The 21,253-nt window shown below is 42.9% G+C and overlaps 1 protein-coding gene across 1 annotated transcript in view; it reads right to left on the bottom strand.

Annotated features, from left to right (window-relative positions):
- The window catches only part of SLC9A9 (solute carrier family 9 member A9), a 303,560-nt gene that overhangs the window by 130,376 nt on the left and 151,931 nt on the right, over nucleotides 1-21,253 (bottom strand). Inside the window, exon 12 of the mRNA XM_077348768.1 lies at nucleotides 6,981-7,134. Coding sequence (XP_077204883.1) covers nucleotides 6,981-7,134 — 154 coding nt within the window. The remainder of the gene's footprint in view (nucleotides 1-6,980; nucleotides 7,135-21,253) is intronic.

Below are 21,253 nucleotides of genomic sequence, written 5' to 3'. Positions count from 1 at the left end.
CAGGGGAAAGTATTACACTTGTCAGATACAGAATGAAACCTGTCAAATCATCGGAAAAGGCCTGTGGAGAGGCATGTGGCCTAATCACAAGTGATAATATGCAAAAAATAGATTGTGAAGAAATGCCCAAAGTATTACTCACACAGTAATAGTCAGGCAGTCCCTGAGATGGCGTATAATGATCTTTTTGTCCTCTGGTTGCCATCTTCTTCTTGTTCCTAGGCTTGATGTTGCCTCCTTATGGTTGTCAACATTCAGGTAGTGGTTGGATATTTCCTGGGATCACAAATAATCTCCAGGCAAAAGAGATCAATTCGCTCGGAGAAAATGGCTGCTTTCAAAGGTGCACTTTATGACGTTATAAGCCACTGAATTCCCTCCATTCACCGAACCCTGTCCTCATCAGGCTCCACCCCCAAAATCTCCAGGTATTTCCCAACCCAAAGCGAACAACACTATGTTTGGCTGGCATCCACTAGGACCTCCTCCTGTTAAATGGTGCCTCCCACCTTGTTGAATGTGCTTCTGGCGTGTTGTGTTCCATCCTTGGAAATAGTGGAGGTCCTGTATGACTGTTTTTATGGAATGAGTCTTTTCTTCTGCAGGGTGTTATTTCGGATGTTTAGGGTGTTATGGTTGGTTCTGTTTTAGAATTGCTACTCACTTGAATCACAAGAGCAAAGCAGGGTATAAATGTTTTAAATAAATGAATAATTACTCCTCCCCAATGTCCTATCACCTATCGTAATAGTGAGTGTTTGGACTGTAAAAGGTTTGTGAACTGTGAGGCCTTGCACAGAAGACTGTATGTTGGCTCTGCAGGTTCTACTGATGTGTTCATAAGCGAGTGATGAAAACAACATCAAAATTCCTTTGTGGCCTTGTAAGGAAGAAGACATACATTCTACCCTGGAACAATTCTATTTCACAAAATTAGTCCTAGGACAAAGGAAAACAGCCAGCATGAGACTGTTCCTTAAGTTGTGTGTGTGTGTGTGTGTGTGTGTGGGGGGGTCATGTCCAACACTATGACAACTTCAGAGAATCTTTTGTTTTGTTGCACCAAGTATATAAGGCATGTCTAGCTCATCCGAGAAATGAATTAAATGAGAATATCTGCATTTAAAGTGATTAACAGCCTATTTAGATCTGCATATTCAAGATGAAGTCCTCACACATTGACTTCGATATCTCATTTTTATGTAACCATTTGTTTAATTTCACATGATTAACCAAATTAGCAACTATTAGGAATAAACAGTACCATCCTAAACAGAGTTACACCCTCCTAAGTTGACTGATGTTCATGGGAGAAACTGTGCCCAGAATTACACTGAAAGTCTTCTAAATGTCTTTGATCCAGTATGGCCTGATCCAGTATGGCTTCTCTTATTTTCTTATGAGTAGAGAATCAGGACTACATACAAGGGGGGAGGAGAACATGGTAGAACATGCTTCTACCCTTCCCCCTCCCCAAGATGAAAGATTTTACTCTGAGTTTCTTTTTCAGAGCTATGCAGTTAAGGGATGCAAACTCAATATTTTTCTTAGAAATCTACTTATTTACAGTGAACTTAATTTTGATGTCAAGAGGCAATATATGACATGAAGATGTCTTATATTGAATCAGACTATTGGTCTATCAGGTGCAGTATTGCCTTCTCTGATTGGCAGTGGCACTTGAGGCTCTCAGCGGGAGGCCTTTCACATCACCTACTACTTGATCTTTTCAGCTGGAGATGCTGGAACCTGAACCTGGGACCTTCTTCAGACAAAACAGATGCTTGACCAATAAAAAATAACCACTCTTCCATGACTACATGATAAAGTATTTAAAGGCATATCATAATTAGTCACTTAAAGATATTATTCCATGGTGGTAAAATCTGTTCAATTTCACTAAGTACCCAAACACTGGAGGCTAAAATCTAACCAATCGCTCTTTAAATCTGTCCCATCTCCTGAAGTGAATTCACCACAGAAATAGCAAATATGCCATCAGGTTTACATAGAATTCTTATCAATATTCAGTCAAATTATATAGTCAATTTCTTATTAAACATCTGTGCTTTTGCAATTATGAATAAACAAAATTAAATAAAATATCATATCTTTCATCCAAATGTTGATACTATATATAAATAACAGTGAGTCACCCAATATATGTGCAGATGAATGTTTTTTCGGAGTAATCATTGCAACTTCCTTCTTATTTAGTTGTGGAAGAATCATATTTAAACAGTATTAGACAATTGATCATATACTTCTAAAACCAATTCCTATTTGCAATCACTCTTCCATATTTCGCTGTGTACAAAGGTGATGCAAAACTGACTGCAAAACACCTTCTCTTGTCTAATCAATTTAATTCCTTATAGAAACTTTTCCATAATTGTAGCTGGGCACCCATCTTTTCATGTACTAATTTTTAAAAATTAAAAATAAACTTTAAAACAGTTCAAAAAATACTGCAGACAATTATGGATGTTGTCTCTTTGTTATAACTCACAGGTACTATGTCCAGGATGCATGACCTCTCAGAACTATATTGATTTACTGATCTGTATTGTGGACTGCAATACACATTAGAATCTCCTCTCTGTGAGATGAACCACATGATCGGTTTTTGCCATATAATAGATCCTCTCAGAATTCATATTACTGCCTCTTTTTGTGGCCTTACTTTCTCATATTATACTGTTCAAGAATTTTATAACCTTCTGGGATATATGAAGTACCATTGAACATTGGATTTTGTCAGCCTTACAAATGTCAGTAAAAACCATGATATTGTCTTGAGATGATACATCCCTTTTATACAGGCCTCAGGCAAAGAAACAGAGAATTCATGATCATTAGTCCCTTCAAAATTACTGTATAGTTTAGAATCTGAACCAAAATGAAGATATCTGTATCTCTTCCACGTCTTCTTTAATGGTAGTGGCTTCCCACTGAACTCTATCATTGTATATTCAACTTGATTAACAAAATGTCAAAGACAGCTACCACAGTTCATGCTAACAAAGTAACATCAAGCATTGCCTGATATGGCCTACTACAGTCCTATTAATTGCAACAGCTGACATATATCCTTTTTGGCTAATGCAGATACTTTCCATATAGATTACATGTTCATGTACTTTCAGGACTGGTAGCCAGTGTTATCAGGCAACTTCCCTAGCCATTGATGCAAGATTTTAGGTTTTAGTCTGCAAAGGGGGTGTATCAAAACCGAGTAATTTATCTAAAAACAAAACTATGGTATTAGGATAAATGGAGAAGGATGCAGGCGGGAACTAGAAAAGCAGGAAAACAGACAGATAGGAAAAGAAGCTCTGGAAAACATCAGACTTCTTCATATGAATAATATCCAGGTTGAAAGAAGTGGTGGCCAGCAGATGCTACCCTGTTGCCCCGGTGGGGTAGGAGGGAGGGCTCCCCCCCTTTTTTTTTGCTGCCATGCTTGTGATTGTGTTAATGTAATTTGTAACTTTTAATTGGGGTATTAATGGGAATTTTATTGTATTATGTGGTTTTTATTTTGTAACCCACCACAAGCCAGCTTGCAGAGAGTGGTGGGGAATAAATTCAAAAACAAACAAACAAACAAGAGCAATTAGCTCATTGAGGATAGTCATAAGGGGGTTCAAAGAAGCAGTCCTGCCCCTTCCAGTCTCTCTCAAAGATCCCAGAGAGGTCTGGGCCACTTCCTGCTTTTGTTATCAGCAATGCATTTATTTATTTATTTATTTATTTATTTATTTATTTATTTATTTATTTATTTATTTATTTATTTATTTATTTATATTTTCTTACATTTATATACTGCCCTCCCTTGCGGCTCATTTGATTTACTGGAAGTGGCATCAACACACTGGGACACTGACAATTGCTCTCCCATTTCACCCTGATTTTTCCCTCCTGCTGAATGGTGGTGGGATGGGCCTGTTGACGGTGGAAAATCCCCTGCCCTCTGCAGAAAAAATGGCAACCTTAGGCCTAGGCCAAATGCTATTGTCCAACTGGCCTTTGGAATGCCATTCCCCTTAGAACTCACCTGGCACCGCCCTTCCTTTCTTTTAGCTGCCAGCCCACAAGCTATCTCTTTACCCTGGCCAATAAGTAAAGGATTTCCATCTTTTAAAGCTGCTTTACATATTTTAAAACTGTTTTAAACATTCCTAGCCTGAGGATGGTTTTATTAATATCATTTTAGAGAGCTCTGTTTCATATACTTTTACATGTTGACTTAGTTTAGTGGCAATTTTTCAGTGGGATGTTCTTAATTATTATTGACTTGGATTGTTTTACTATATTTTTGCTGTTATGATTTGCTTTTATTGTTATGAGCTGCCTGTGGAAGCATCATACCATTGGTCCCTATGAATAAATACTACAACCATCATATTTCACAGTAATGCTTAGCAAAACTTAAAGCAATATTCTTGCATGCATATTAACTCAGTTCTTATTACAAAATGCAGGTAGATGGTATGATTAACGATGGAGGATTCCAAGGTAGCAGCTAGCATGGGGCTACCCAGTGTTTATGGAAGAGTTCAAATTTGGACTACCCAACCCATCACACATGATCTTAGCTATTTTGCTATATGGCCATGATGGAAAAGGACAGCAATGCACCAGTATCTTTAAACCGCTCCTGCGGAGCGGATTAAATAAAAGGCTAAGGGCTGTTGGGGAGGAGTTAGGGCGGGCCCTGTCCGGGATAAAAACTCAGAGGGCCCAATCAGGAACTGTGAAGCAGCACCTGATTGGGCCCTTCGACCGTCCATCCAGTGCCATGCTGCCAATGGGGAGCTGCGCAAAGCGCGGCTCCCCATTGGCGGCTTTGCCGGGCCTCGCCTGCCAGGCCAGGCACTCGCCTCTCAGATTGCGATGGCGGCCCGCCGGCACAGTCCTCTAGCCCGGCACTCCTCCATCTTCGGCAGGGGGCAGGGACGCTGCGTCGGAGACGCGGCGTCCCTGCTCCGTTCCCACCCCGGGGAGCCTACCCATTGTGGCGCTAACCGCCTCCCGATCTGCCAGCATGCCTCCACCCGCCTCCATTCCATCAATGGACGTTGCCGCCTCCTCCCGCCAGCCCAGGAGGGCCCCGCTGCATTGGGGAAGGCACGGGGTGGAGAAGAGGTGAAAGGTCGCCCTGGCTACCATGGAGGTGGCTTTGGCCAACGGCCGCCTCTCCTCGGAGCAGAACGACACCTTTCCCCGTGCCCCAAACGGCGCCATGCGACCGACACACTTACGGGCTCCCTGCAAGATGCGTGGCCAGGAGCCCCAGCGCTGAGGTGACCCGCTCGCTCACTTCCAGCTCACTGGCTGGCAGTGCGCACTCCAAGCGTCCTGCGCAGGGGCAGGGCGGGCTGCGCCGGAGGCCACTGCCCGGCCTGGGGCGCCTCCTCAGTGGCCGAGTGCCACTTGCGGCCAGCGCAGGGCAGCCGCTCTCCTCCGGCCCGCCAACTGTGCCTGACATGAACCCCCGACGCCCATGAACGGCTCGGGGCCGGCCGCGACCCACGCAAGCCCGGCCGCTTTGCCGCAATTGGGGACCAGCCACGGCAGCAGCGCCGGCTGCAGCATCATCGCCATCGCGTCCCTGCGCCCGTGCCACCATCTCCAGCAACGCCCAGTCACTAAAGGCCTCGGTGCCGGCCCGCCCTGCCGCCAGCAGGCCACGCCGCCACCCACCGATGCCAGAAACCCTGCCTTCACTGTCGCTGCCACCCAACCCGGACACACCCGCCACACCTTGCGAGGCGGACCCCGCTGCAGCCCCACGGCACCAAAAGAAAACCAGGACACCGGGCCAACGCCACCCCACGAGCGTCCACAGCCATGGAGGGGCCCGCCGAGCTGGTAAGCTTCCCCACCACACTGAGTGCCCCAGCTAGCACCCGCTGTATTTATCCCACAGTGGGCTTATTTTCTAGTTACTACATAAAACACCTTGATATATTATAGTATCTCAGGTTATGCAATCTTTTATTAATCAAAGCTAGGTTTCATTTGGCTAAATAATAAAGGCAAACCATTTGTCATCAGAAAAATCAACCTGAATGATGTGTTGAAATGACTCACAATTTAAAATTTAAATGAATAATACAGTGTTATTAGCACTGAGAAACCCTTCAGACAAGGCAGCAATGATTAAACCCCAACACAAAGCCACATTTTAAATTTACACTTAGTAAATCAACCAATTAATCATCGTAATTTGTCAGTTAATGTTTCCGGGAGGAATACTTACCATGAATAAGGTCTTTGAGAATGATTTGGATAAAGTATCCTTCCTGACAAATTGGAGTGAAACACATTGTTTATCTGACCTATTTCTTAAAGGTGGTGTAACTAATCCAACCAGGCCAATGGTGTACACCAAGGAGACAGTTTATTTATTCAGTCATTTGTTATCCTGACAGTCAGGATCAATTCAAATTGAAACCTATGGCTCATGGCAGATTATAGAATCATAGAGCTGGAAAGGGCCATACAGGCCATCTAGTCCAATCCCTTATTCAATGCAGAATCAGCCTAAGGCATCCATGGAAAGTATCCGTCTAGCTGATGCTTAAAGACTGCCAGTGAGAGGGAGCTCACCACTTCCTTAGGCAACTGATTCCACTGCTCAGCTACTCTGATGGTGGATTTTTTTCCTGATTATTCCAGACCCCCAACCAATTGATTAATTAGCTGAGCACCAAATTTGGATAAATATCTTATCAGCAGCTGACTTCTACTTAATGCCTGAGTAAGAATGCCCACAGATTTTAACCCAGCAGTACAATTCTTCCAGAAATTCCACCAGCAAAGCAAACAGTAAGACTCAAAAGTATCCTCAAAATCATTAGTGGAGCCCAGAGGAAGCTTCATAAAAGCTATGAACTGCAGCAAAAGGAAAACATGCAGTGAGTGAACAAAAGCAATTATTTTTCAACACTAGTTTATTATCTGACACCACTAACCTGATTTGGAGCCATGTCAGCATTGGTGTGGTGCCCCCTCCAAACACCCAGACTGTGAAAAACACAATCAGTAGGGTAGTTGTAAACATCATTTGCTTAGGCTGTGATTCTGTGTCCCGTATCGCCAGAGCAAATGCTATTGCACCACGTAAACCTGAGGAAGACAGAAGAAAGGACAAAAAGGATGTTAAAAACTTGTGTAGTAGGACATGAGTTTGAGCCCAAATTTTTAAAGACAGAGACTAAAGACTGCCTGAAAGTTCCATTTTCATTCCCCACGGTTACCTTCCCATTCTTCCACATCCCCCTATCCCTATTAAAACTGGTTTTGTCTGTAGTTTTGATGTTCATTACAAAATGAATTTACAAGAAAACCTCTTACTCAGAATCTGAAAATTTCCCCCCACTTCATGCATTGCAGGTTTGGTTTAAAATTTACTTATTTTCCACAAAAAATTGCATGCCAGCAGCAAAATGTTTCAGTGCTGAAAGACATCTGCCCTGCAACAAGCAGTCATTCCTATCAGGAGTGCTATCTATGGAGGTCCAGGTCACAAATGTTGCCTGCCAGGTATTTTATCCTCTCCACCCTATTGCCACCCGACCTAGTCACAGTGATGCAGGCAATGATCACCTCCAGATTAGACTATGCAACTCACTCTATGCAAGGCTGCCCTTGAGGCTGCCTTGGAAACTTCAGCTCATCCAGAATGCAGCTGCATCCTTACTGGGACCAGTATTCAACCCTGCTGCACTGGTTTCAGACTGAGGACTGGATCAGGTTTTGGTGGTGATCTTTACAGTCCTAAATGGTCTGGGACCTGCCTCTTCCCCTATGTTCCCCAAAGGAAATAAAGATATAGAACACAAAATTTGTGCCCTGCTTCTCCTTGTTGTTTCTTGTGCTCGGTGGCCTGCTTGGTTTGGTGAATGTGGTTGGTGTGGCTGGATGTCTGCATGCTGCCCTTCACTCCCCCATCTGGTTTCCTCCTGAGGAGTCTGGACCTGGTAGCTTAGCCATGGCTTCTGTATGTTGTCCTCCCTGTCCACTCCAGGTGGCTGTGGTAACCCCCATGAACCCAAACTCACCTGGCCTCAGGGAAAAGGGCCCAGAAGTCAGGATCGATGGTCCTGACACCTGAGAATGCGAACCCAGTTTGTTACTATGCTCATGCCCTCTTTCTTTCTCCCTGCTCTTTTTGTGGAGAATGAAATGGGGAAAAACACTTTTCAAAACCTTAATGTTACCCTTAATGTATAAATACAGGTGCTTGGCTAAAGCAGAGTTTGTTTTCTTCTCCCATACTGGGATTCTAAACCAGGATTTCATCCAAGTGTAAAATCCCAGTAGCTGATGGGGCAATTAACTCTAGCTAAATAATCAGTACCACACAAATAAGCACAGTTAAAAGAATATTACTTCACTGTGTGCTCTGAGAGGAAGGAGAGGAACAAGGCACATGACTGGCAAAGAAGCATGCCCATGCATAATCAGGCTTAGTGTTAGCTTGATGTGATGCCTCATATCCCACAGTAGGAAATATTTTCTGAAATGACTCCCTCCACTGCCATCTTGGAATTGTCTGAGTTTACCATGTCAAACTGTAATATAAATATAAAAGTAGACATCTCAAAGAGACCTAAGTGTTAAAATACTAAAAATATAGGTAGAATGTTCCTACTGAAGTACAGTATTTTTGAATAAATGCTCTGAAGATCACTTCAGGGTCATCCCCCAAGGATTAGGAAGTGATTCTGTAAACACTGATGAACATGTAAACACACTGAGTTGCCTTATACTGATTTAGAATATAGGTTCATCATAACCAGTATTGTCTACTCAGACTGGCATCAGCTCTCTGGAGTCTCATTGTCTCCTGCCAAATACTTTAAACTGGACATGTCAGGGACTGAACCTTGGACCTCTTGCATGAAAAGCAGTTGCTCTACCCTGATATATACACAAACCTTTGGTTTTACATTTGCATCTTGACACTGGCCAGTTACCCACCCATCTTCTGAAAAGGTCACAAACCAGAAATAGCATTAAGTTTGTATGATGAGCCACGTACACACTTCCCCACATTGAGATAAATTTATCCCTCAAAATAAAGTTCTGTTCCCTTACTGACTGAGCTGTTTTTGTAAAATAATAAAGCTGACTGTCCCACCCTATCACTGACAGAAAATTCCACATTCTTCGTACTGAGAGGCTTTGTTTCTGTGTTTACATAAACACTTCTGGATTTGAGTTCCTTTGGACTCCCCTGGTTTTCTTTAAAGGCTGGTGGTACCTTCTCTTAGCACCCCAATCTTCCTTCTTTAGAAACACCAATTTCCCTCTAATTCCTGAGTTGGCCATTGCAGTATATTTCAACACCAGACCAGGGAAATCCTCACAACTAACTTCCCCTTTTAACTAGACAGGGATCCTTCTCTTCCTATTTTTTCCCTTTCCTTTGGCCTGATTTAAAATTCTCACACCAATACCCAAATCATTCTGCCAAATATAATTCCCACTTCTCCTGACTGTGTAGAACTGCTTTCAGCTTATGCATAATCCAGGCACATTAGTCAAGACTGTGTTCTCTGAGACCTTTATCACACGATGGCTGTTGTGTCAGGCTATAGCCTGGTGTTTTCCTTGGGGCAAGTTGCCCCACCTCTTCCTGGCTCCATGCAGGGGAGCCTTTGGCCCGGTACACCTCATCCACCCTGGAATTGTACCCCTGCATGGGAGCCAGGGTGGCAAGGCTTCGCTGCAGTGTGTGGGGGGGTGGTACTTGTTTTTAAAAAATTAAGAATGTAGTATTGTGGTCCACAATCTTCCTCAGAATCTTCCCCAGAGCAGATGTTTTTAAAGCTGAGGCTCAGATAGAGCTCTCTATGCAAATTTCTGTCAAAATCCACTTCCCTCAGCATACAGCTCTCATATAACTTATCTCACAACTCTTTCTGGCCAATCAGTGTGATTGGAACACTCAAGCTCCCTGCTGCAGTGAAAAATTAACCCTTTACTTCCTGGTTTCCTGATATTCCAGTTGAGTCTGTCACATCTCAGGCCCATTCCGTACAAGTTAAATGTAGCAGGAGTGTGGCAAATTTTAAATGCTACTAATTTGCAGTTCCACAAGACGTCGCACACAATCTGCCACACTCCTGAAACAGACCCGCGAAAAGCACTTCGTTGTAGCGCTTCCAGGGAAATCGCCAAAAGTGGATTCACCCTCTGGAAAGCGCTACACTCTTGCAAACAATCTGCAACACTAGCGAAAAAGTTCTGTGCGTTTCCATTGTTGCGGTTTCAGCAAAGTCCCTCCCCCTGGCTCTCTCCTCTGAACTTCCAGTGAGGTGATCACCATTTTTTTCTCTCGGAGCAAGCGGAGAGCAAGGAGCCAGCGAGCCTTCATTCACCCAGCGAGGCTTCTCCGGCTGCAGTCCCTCCACAGAGCTGCTTTAAAGCTCCCCTAAGTCACCAAGCACAACACAGCCCCGTTTGCAAGTTCCCTTTATTTTCGGCCAAAAATCGCGCCCGTGCACGGGGGGGGGGATTTTTTTTCACTCGGGGGAGCAAGGCAACGATGACTCGCCAGCTCACATGCCAGCTGCCAGCTAGATGGGTCTCTACATTAGGAGGAATCAAGGAATCCAATACAAAGGCAGGTTACGCCAAATTCCACTATTTTAAATTCCGTTATTTCTTTCTGCAAGCAATTTGCCACATTGATCCTTGTGTGGAATGGGCCTCAGTTTAATTATTTGTCTCTGTTCCCCTATTTATAGGTGGCCTTAAAGATTTGTCAGTACTACAGGCAGTCCCGTCCCAGTTCTAAACAACTGGAACATTAAGGCTACACAGAAATTTTCCTTGCCTGCATTCCCAAATGAATAATACCAGTAGGCATGTAAGCCTCCAGGTGTGACCAGGGGATCCCCTGGAGCTACAGCTCATTTCCAGACTATGAAGACAAGTTTCTCTGGAGAAAATGGATGCTTTAGAGTTGAGGCTCTATGGCCTTTTACCCCACTGAGGTCCCTGTCCTCCTCAGGCTCCCCCAAATCTCCAGACGTTTCCTAACCTGGATCTGATAACCCTATCTTCTCATCCCCTGCTGGTGTCTGTGGGGGGATGACAACTGGTAACCCTAAATACTAGGTCTCTACTGATAATGACCCAGCTCTGAGAAGATCCCTTCCCCAACCTCCCTGCCTGGCCATGTGAATTTGGTTTGGGAAGCCTCCCCACCCCCCAATAGATGTTTCAGGGGGCTTGGAAACATTCTTAAACAATATCCCACACTATTCAGTTTGTCCAGCTAGAGCCTAACCTGTCTTAAAAATTATTCTAATTACATTAACACCCCATAATATAAAAATGTGAAACAGGCAAAAAAAAGGTATTTTCAACAAACAATTAGGAAAGGTCACGTGATGCCGCAAAACAGTCAGGTAATCTCACTGTAAAAAAAAAAGGGGAGTGCATGGGTAGGATAGCTCTGAATGAACTATTATACACGGGACAGAAAGGCTGGGTTGGTAGCGGCAGTGCAGCAAGTCTAATCCCTATGTGTGCACAATGTTGCTGCCATCCTGGCTCCCTCCCAACCCTGGCTCAAATTAGATGGCCATGGCATCAGAGGCTAGGCTAGGGCAGGCCTGTGTGCACAAGAAGAGCCAGACCTGTAAGGCTCAGTTCCTCTCTGTGCTACAGTGGCTGGGGAGGGTCCAGATCAGCCCCACCCAGCTTCGCGGCATTGTATGGCACCATGGGGTCTACTGGGGCTTTGTGTTCTCTTTTGCAGGAAGGTGGGATTGTGATCTCCCTGTAAGATGAAACCCTGTTGCAACTATCCCCATAGCAGAAGCATTGTGCTGTGGCAGTGTTCCCCAGGGGAATGCATTTCAGCATGAAGCTGGTCCGTCGCCAAAGTATGTCCTCCACGGGGACACCGAAAGTGGCACACCAGCTTGTACCACTTTACTATGCTCCCAGTGCATCCCCCGTAAATTGTAGATTGTGCTGCTATGCCACAATGCTCCAGAAGCAGCTTGGTGCAGCTGCTGCCATGCATAATTGGTCAGTGTGGGGTTGCCAACTCCAGCCTGGCAGGGTATAATGCCACGGAGTCCATCCTTCAAAGCCATTTTGCGAGGGAAACAGATTTCTATAACCTGGAGATAAGTTGCCATTCTGGGGAATCTTAAGGCCTGTGGTATCTGAAGAAGTGTACAGTGACTCATGAAAACTCATATCCTCCCACAAATTTTGCTTGTCTTTACGGCAATACTGGGTTCTTGTTCTTTTCTTTTCCTGCAGACAGACTAACATGGCTATCCATATTGAGCTATCATTTTAACAGTGAGCCTGGTGAGTAAACACAGCTCATGTTTTACATGTGGTAAAGGTGGTGGTGGGAACTGACCATATTCGGGATTTAGATTTTAAGCGATTTCAAATATCAATAACAACATAGTGTGACCTCTTAAATCTGATAGCTCAAAGGGTTCAAACCTTTCAAGAGAGCCAGTATAGTTTAGTGGTTAAAGCAGGGATCCCCAGTATGGTGCTTGGTGCCCACACCTTTCCTTGTGCTCATCTTTGTTTCTAGAAAGTGGGTGAGGCTATATAGGGCTTTTGCACAGCAAGGTTCTGATAAGCCATTGAAGATTTGTTTAGCTGTGCAAGTGTTTAAAAATGTGGCTTTGACAGCAGTCGCCATAACAGCACTGGTGACTGAAGGTCAGCTGCAGCAGCCATTGTATGGCTAGCTTTGCATAGCAGCCATTTTGTGGCAGCTATTTTTGGCCACTCCCACCATGCTGTGTCAGAATTCCAAAAGTGCCTTCAGGCACAAAAAGGTTGGGAATTCCTGGTTTAGAATGCTGCACTAGGATCTGAAAGATCCAAGTCTGAATCACTACTCCACCGTGGCAGCTTGTTGGGGTGACCTTGGGGCAGTCACACACGCTCTCTCTCAGATTAATCTGTGATTTGTCAAATTGCTTTCATACTGGCCACATCTGTGATCTTACAATTTAAAAATAGAGCGGACGCTTGGTGCAGCCTTTCAAGATCACCTTCTTTCATAGGAGAGAATGCTGGCATTAATTAGGACCCATCTTCTTTACAAAATTTAATTGGTTTTTATATTGGTTTATCTATCATGGCTTTCTCCACAGAATACTGAGAACTGCAATTTACTATTGGTGCTGAGAATTCCATTAAAGATTTCAAGCCTACCTGACATGAATATCATGCCTAAGATTCTTTGGGGGGCCGGAAATGGCTGTTACCAGTTTAGGAATACAAAGACATGGCTCTTCTTGTATTCTTAAACTTATATTCTTAAAGCATATCACATAAATAATTATTTTGCCTAGCAGCCAGTTTCCTACAAGTCAAGTCTGCATTGTAAATATACTCACTGAGTAAATTTTATTTCATTTACACAGTGTACCAAAGGTAAAGGTAAAGGTATCCCCCTGTGCAAGCACCGAGTCATGTCTGACCGTTGGGGTGATGCCCTCTAGCGTTTTCATGGCAGACTCAATACGGGGTGGTTTGTCAGTGCCTTCCCCAGTCATTACCATTTACCCCCCAGCAAGCTGGGTACTCAATTTATCGACCTCGGAAGGATGGAAGGCTGAGTCAAGCTTGAGCCGGCTGCTGGGATCGAACTCCAAGCCTCATGGGCAGAGCTTCAGACTGCATGTCGCTGCCTTACCACTCTGCACCACAAGAGGCTCTACACCAGTGGTCCCCAAACTTTCTGAGGTTGGGGACCGGCAGAGCATCGGGGCGCGGCCCATGGCCCGCACGGGCCACGCCCACGCATCGGGCCGCGCCCGCATGGGCGCGGCCGGCCCTGATTCCCTCTCCCCGCCCTCCCGCAGTAAGAAGCTTCCCAGGCCGCAAGCTTGCGGCCTGGGAAGTTTTTTACTGCGGGGGGGGGGGGGGGCGGGGAGAGGGAGCTGCGGCCCGGCGCCATGGCCTTCGTGGCCCGGCACCGGGCCGCAGCCCGCAGGTTGGGGACCACTGCTCTACACAGTGTACTAAGAAGCAGCAAACTTCATCAGCCTGAATGCCTCAAAATAACATGGAACCCTGGTATAAAGAAGGTTCACAGCCTTCTTTCAAAAATGGGGCGATTATGAAATCCTGTAAGGGCCTATCTGACAGAGCTATTCCACCAGGCCTACCATTGAGGCCTGAAATACAACACCTAATAATATCTATTGGCTGGTCTCTTGGGTGAAATATATGTTGAAACACCTACAGATGATCCACTCATATAAGAAATGAAAACCCCCTCAGAGTTAAACAAATTTGGCCGATGGATGGAGTAATGCAAGATGTTTTAACTGTTTTAATGTGTTATTTTATTGCTATTTATGAGTGTATTTTATCAACTGATGTGACCCACTTTGAGCCCCATGGGAAGGGTGGGCTATAAAAATAAAGTTCTTTATTATTATTATTATTATTATTATTATTATTATTATTATTATTATTATTATTATTATTATTATTATTATTATTATTATTATTAAAGAATGTTATTTACAATGTCATTGGTATTTGTTTCATGTGTTAATCCTGAATGTCTGGAAGACAACTCATAAATATGTGACTCCATGTCTTCTCATCCTTCCCTCCAAAAAATGAAGGTAAAATACTTGTGATATAAAATACTATCAAAAGTGACCTTGAAAGCTCACTGGAAGAAGGAGCTATTATATCTTTTCCCAAGACACATGTATTCAAACATCTGTGTGATGTTGAATTACCTGTTTACTCAACCACGTTGTAGAGGACCTTTACCTAAAATAATTTCTTCATGAAAAACATATTCCTTGTGGATTTATTACGGAGGAAACAACAGCACAGTTACCTAATATTAAAGGGTCAGAGTTTACTTCAGACACACATTTCAGAAATCTATGAATGTCGCTCTTTAGGGGGAAAAAAGAAACCATGACAAACTGTTTCCTTTTTATATTTTTATGCTGCCTCATAGGAGTACAGCATTTTATCTATACCATCCATATAACTTGTGTGCAATAAACTTTATGACACTGGAGGGGAAAAATCTATTTTGCTTAGCCCAAAGTTTGTTGCTCCTATTAAAATAGATTTCATGATATCAGTAAGTATTTCATGTTCCAACATTTTTCTCATGGTGAGTAGAACCTTATTAATAATACCTCAATCCACAATTCATTGAAAGGAAGTCCCCATGGTTTCTGTTGTCGCTTGGTGTAATGGTTAGGTGTGCGGACTTCTAATCTGGTGAGCCAGGTTTGAATCTGCACTCCCCCACATGCAACCAGCTGGGTGACTTTGGGCTCGCCACAGCACTGAGAAAACTGCTCTGACCGAGCAGTAGTATCAGGGCTCTCTCAGCCTCACCCACCCCACAGGGTGTCTGTTGAGGGGAGAGGAAAGTGAAGGTGATTGTAAGCCGCTTTGAGAATCCTTTGTGTAGAGAAAAGCAGCATAAAAGAACCAACTCTTCTTCTTCTTCTCCTCCCTCTGATCATCTGTAAGACTTTCCTGTCTGGGTTAGACAGATTTATAGATGACATATCTACTCCATAGCATTAGACTCCATTGAGGTCCCAATCCTGGTTCCACCCTCAAAGTGTCCAGGTATTTTCCAACCCTTCAAGGCCATCTCCACACCACCACCCAAGACACCTGTGGTTGCTGACCTCCAAAGATCTTCTGACATGTCTGCCAGAGATCTGGTTAAAATATACAATTTGATATCAAAGCTGAGTCCCCTGAAACTGTCAGGAATTCCCTTAGGCACTATCACATGGAAGCAGTATAACTGCTGGAATGCTCTAGTGAGCATGCTGATTAAATGCCTTTTGTTAAAAACCTCTAGGCCTCCCATAAATAGCTGATTCAAGTTTATTGGACAAAAATTGGAGACCATAGAATCATCTCCATAATATATCCCTCTAGTAATTCCATCATAATCTCAAGGGAAGGAGTCATTGGGTGATTCCGCACCAGCGGTGCCACTCTGGGCTGCTGCTGGTGCAGTGCTGTGGACCTGCATGTTCCACAGCATGTGTGTTGTAGCTTTCTGGACAGTGGGATTGTGTTCCATGCAAATGGAATGAACAATGTCCTGGTCTGCCCTGTAGCACCATGAAGTGCTGAAAGGGAACGTGGAAAAATCTGCATTCTCTTAGTACAGGGGTTCTGGGGCCCAATCCGCGCCAGGAGGGTGGTGGCCTGGTGTCATCATCATATGGACATGGGGATTAGCCCCAGGTCCATATGGATGTCGCCCTAGCCTTTACTGCCCATGTGGAATCGGCCATCTGGACAATTCTCAGTTTTTGTTGAAACTGCCTGAACTGGTCAGCTGCTCAGGTAAATTATTCCCCTGTCATCTAAATCATCTGACTTAACAGGGTCATATTTGAGATACCACTTCAACCCTTACCCAAATTTCAAACATACCTACCGGATACAAGAGCCTGAAACACGGAGGAAATCCTGCTTCATGTCCTAAACTCTGTGCATGATTTGGCCAATATAGAGTTCCTCACTGTTTAGACACATCAAAGCCCATAAACTGGTTACCCCAGCTGCACCAGGTATAAGTCCACATCAGAAAAGATCTTTAAGCTACAGCCCCCTATGTTCAAGGGCTTTTAACCACTAATGATATGTTGATATCAGCATGAAGACTTTAAAACTAGCCTTGTTTCTTTCATATATGAATATCTGACACCAAATGGACTTAAACCCTTGTTCAGAATCAGCCATATCCAATGACCAAATGTTTCCAATCACAAACTAATGGGGTTTTTTTTGGTAAAAGAAATGTTAAATGCTGTAGACAACAGTACCTAACGACACATAGCTTTTAAATGATAATGTGGAATTGCATTTGCAAAGAAATAACTAAGGTGAAGTTATATACCTATGGAGCCTAAATAAAACAGCAAAATGATAACAGTGGGAGTAGAGTCAGATCCATGTATTAAAGGATCCCTATAGAGTGGTAATAAGTAAGCTAAGCATGAGCTGGTAGTCTGTCACATTTACAAAGGCACCCCCTCCCGTGTCTTGGATGTATAAAAGAAATAACTGCACTTTGCACATATAAAATTGTTTTTTGCATTATTGGTTTCTACAAAACACAGCAAATAGTAAACCCAGTATAATGAGCAGGGTCTTTAAATTAAACCAATAACTCAAGAGAGATGCTGGGAACCCTTTACAGATATTTATGAATTTTATATAAGCCCCCACATCACTCCAGTGAGGAGAATAAGGTATATTGGATTTGTTTCTCCAACCAGTGTAATACAGCTGCATGTAGAATACCATAAAGTGGTTCTTTCATAGCATACAATAACATTTAGAATGCTGACTGGGGAAAAATTGCAGCAGCCAAACATATTTCCAGGAGTTAGTGGATAGTCTGCTAACAATTCACACTGAGATCTTCCTTTAAGAAGGAATTTACAGCAACATTTTAATAAACTTGATGTGTATCCGACATCCATAAAGCATTCATTTCTGGGATTTATTTTACATTCTCAACTCAATTTCAGAAATACTTAACTGTAGATTTTGGTGGTATCCAGACATCAAGACAAAGCATGGCATGTGAAAACTGCTTAATCTACCAGGTAGAAGGAAGAAAACCTAGTTTGTGTGTAACCTGGCTTTCTGACTTTCTCCTGTCTTCTAGCAGGGAGGAAATCTTCCCTAAAATGCTTTTTGTGAATTTAGATGTCACAAGTCAAAAAGTATAAACAGTGTTTAACAAATCAGCTACAAACCCTAGTGTGAAATACTAGTTTGATGCCAATCAAGAAACTATGGACCATCTAGGCAGCACAATGAACGGAATTTTGATTAGTGAACGGGGTTTGATGTTTAAGTGCAGTTTTGTTCACTTTCTCAGAAGGCTGAATGGTTGCAAGGTACATCTTCAACATTGAAAACTCTGTTAGTTCCTTAAACATTATTCCTTGGAAATTTTTGTTGGTCTCTAAGGTGCCATTGGACTTGAATTTTATTCTGCTACTACAGGCTAACACAGCTACCACCCAAAAATGTTTAGAATCCAGGATCCTACATTGTATATATATGTACTTGCCTCTTGTCCCCCTCCATTCCAGGACACAGTTAAATGTTCATGTTATCATGCAGAGAGTCTGTTTAGAATTTAAATAATGGTAAAGTTTCTCTGTCAAAAACAATTATTATTATTTCATTAACAGGAATGGACTGGGGGAAATTCCTGGGCAATGACAGCTGAAGCCAAAACAAAAAAGGATGTCATGTAGAAAAGAACAAAGTATTTTATCTTGTTTGAGCAGCATCACTTCTTTTGCTTCCCTGAATAAGGCTCCACTCCAAGGACAATGACTGTAGATTCCTGCCATAATCATACAAGCTCAGCAGTTGAGAAGCATCGCATTTAACTTAGTCACAGTCTTTCTATTGTAGTCCCAGTGAACATGTACTATATGTAGCATTATACATATAGCATTATATATGGACTGAAGATGCTTGGTTCCGGGTGTGTCTATGGGCTATTATGCATGTAAAGGTTTTTACTGAAGTCAGCATGGCAACTGTTGTAAAGGAAAAGTCATTTTAAAGCTAATTTTAAATAGTGCACTGAAAAGATGTAGTGGCTGCTATGAGGGGGCAATGCCATGCATAATAAAAAATACTGCGGTGCCTTTTCCATGGTGAAACCAGCTCGACATGCAGAAATTTAAAAAAAAGGCTTTTGGGACAGACTTTTTGCAAGGTTTCCTGCCATGCATAATACACCTATTCATAAGTAATGAACAATACCAAAGCTTTAACCTCTAAGACCTGATCCTTATATGAGCCTTTTAGATATTTTATGTGCTTTAAAAAATTGTAAAAAAGGGAAGATTTTGTAAAAAAGGGAAGAAATGAAAATCCTGGTGGGTAGGTCAAAACGATTGTTACACTATGCATTCCTTTGGGACACAGGATGCTGTGAATCTCAATGCAAATAGCTGGGGTTCCCAAAACACTTATGCAACCAAAAGTGAGTAGAATGAAACTGATATGGATGAGTAGTAGGATTATGTGAGGATTAATATTTGTGACTTTCTATTTTCCCTGACCTGGATAGCCCAGGATAACCTCACCCCATCAGATCTCGGAAGCTAAGCAGGCTTGGCCCAGGCTACTATTTGAATGGGAAATCTCCAGGGAATATCATGGGTTGGAAGCAGGCAATGGCAAAGCACCTCTGAAACACCTACAGAGTCACCGTATGTCAGTTATGACTTGACAGCAAAACAATATATAATTTGTATTCTCCCCTCAGATTACCCCATTGAAAATGTGAATATCCTTTGTGGCCCTGCAGTGAATTGCCACTACCTTTGTTTCTAGCTTTCATTGTATGATGATGATACACAAAATGGCTGTAATATATAAACCAATGCGGCAACACACAATTGTGTTTGATAATTTCCTAACTTCTGCTGTAATCCTTCACTGTCAGTCTTGATGTGATGCACAAAATATATATGAGTGGATTGTTCCATGTATATATTAGGACAATTTTATATTAGTGAAACAAGAATTCAAAGTGACTGGTTAAAGTTTTAAAATTGTACATTTTTTCATACTAAAATGATCTATGTAAATGGAAGGAAAAAAGATGAAGTGGATAATTCACACTAAAACCAATATAAGCAAAAGTACCATAAAATAAGCACAATTAACAATAATTTGTCTTCTCTCTAGGAACTGCCTTAAAAAATGTATGAATGTAGTATATGTACCGTGGAAGTTCATCTGGAAATAACCAACTGAGGTTGGGCACCTTAAAAAGATGATTCAGGATTCAGGGTGGCTCTGAACTGAACTGACTCCACTCAGATAAAACCAGACCAGTAAGTCTGGTTCTTCCTTTCTCACAGCTGTGACAAAAGCGGGGGGGGGGGGGGAATCACCTAGGAAAGAAATTCCTTTCCCCCTTTCTCCTGGCCTTGGTTAGCCACAGCCAGGAGAAAGGGAGGAGAGATTGCCTTGAAGTGTTGGGGAGCAAAACTGAATGGGAAATGGCTGCCAGCCATTTAAATAGAACAGCTGACTGGTGGACCCAACACCATTGAGTTGTTAGATTTAAATGGCTGGCAGCCATTTAAAACTTTGATCTTGTTCCCCACCACTTTAAAGAGGGAGGGGAGCAAATTTTAAGGGTTAAATGGCTGTCCCTGAACAGCCAAATTGCAGTGGCCCAAAGTCTGGTAAATGTTTGGTGAATGTGCCTTTCTTGAGCTCCAAACCTACCCAAGTTCAGCCTGAATTCTGGCTCATGAACTGGTTTGTGCCCATCCCTAATTCCAACTGCTGATGTACTAAAGTAAACAGAAATTTAACAATATAGCCCGATGTTTCTTCCTCTTAAAAAATAGCAAACAATTCAAGCATTTACATCCCATCCTTATTAATCTCCCTTTTATCATGCCAGTTTTCATGGGTACCAACAATTTTGTATGTGGGTGGTGTGAAATGCAACCAAAGAATATGTGACATGAGTGCTCCAGGCAGAGATTAATATACATTTTTGGTCTTTTAGTTAAAGTGAAAAAATCATACAAATTGGGCATGGGTTAATGTATGTTCCAGAAGGGTCAGGGAATTATACTTCCCTTGCTTTGCATTGTCCGCCACCATCAAGGGAAGTTTCTTAAATGACCTCTAATTCCCCCACAGCAATGCCTGACAACATTATAAATAAGAGGGTTACTTCTCTCAGAACAGCTGAGATGAGAGTAAAGAAGAGGTGAGGTAGCCATTCTAGGACCGTTTACGCACTGGAGGTTTCATGCCAGGCTGCAGGCTAGAGTTTTAGTTGTGGCAGGTTGCCCCACCTCTTCCTGCACCCACATGGGGGAGTATTTGGCCAAGTGTGCCTCATCCACCCCCGATTTGTGCTCCTGCACAGGAGCTGGGGAAGTGAAGTTCCCAATGCATACATGGTCTAGAAAAGGAGACTACTGACTTAGGACAGAACTGAATTAGTTTCCCTTTACTGCTTTCAAGTCTACTTCATAAACTTCCATAATGGACAGACTGGACCTTGGGGATTAAAATGATGAAAAACATCACTATGCTGCATCAAAGAAGAAGCAAAGCTTACTGAAGAGATAATTAATCTTCCTATTGAAGTTAGTGGAACAGCCAACGTGTCACTGTCTAGTAAAGAATGCTAATATGTGTCCTGTCTCCTTTCATG

The sequence above is a fragment of the Paroedura picta genome, chromosome 8 (assembly GCF_049243985.1).
Source record: "Paroedura picta isolate Pp20150507F chromosome 8, Ppicta_v3.0, whole genome shotgun sequence".
Taxonomy (NCBI): domain Eukaryota; kingdom Metazoa; phylum Chordata; class Lepidosauria; order Squamata; family Gekkonidae; genus Paroedura; species Paroedura picta.
Note: the sequence above shows the minus strand (reverse complement) of the source record. Positions and strands in the feature narration are given on the sequence as shown.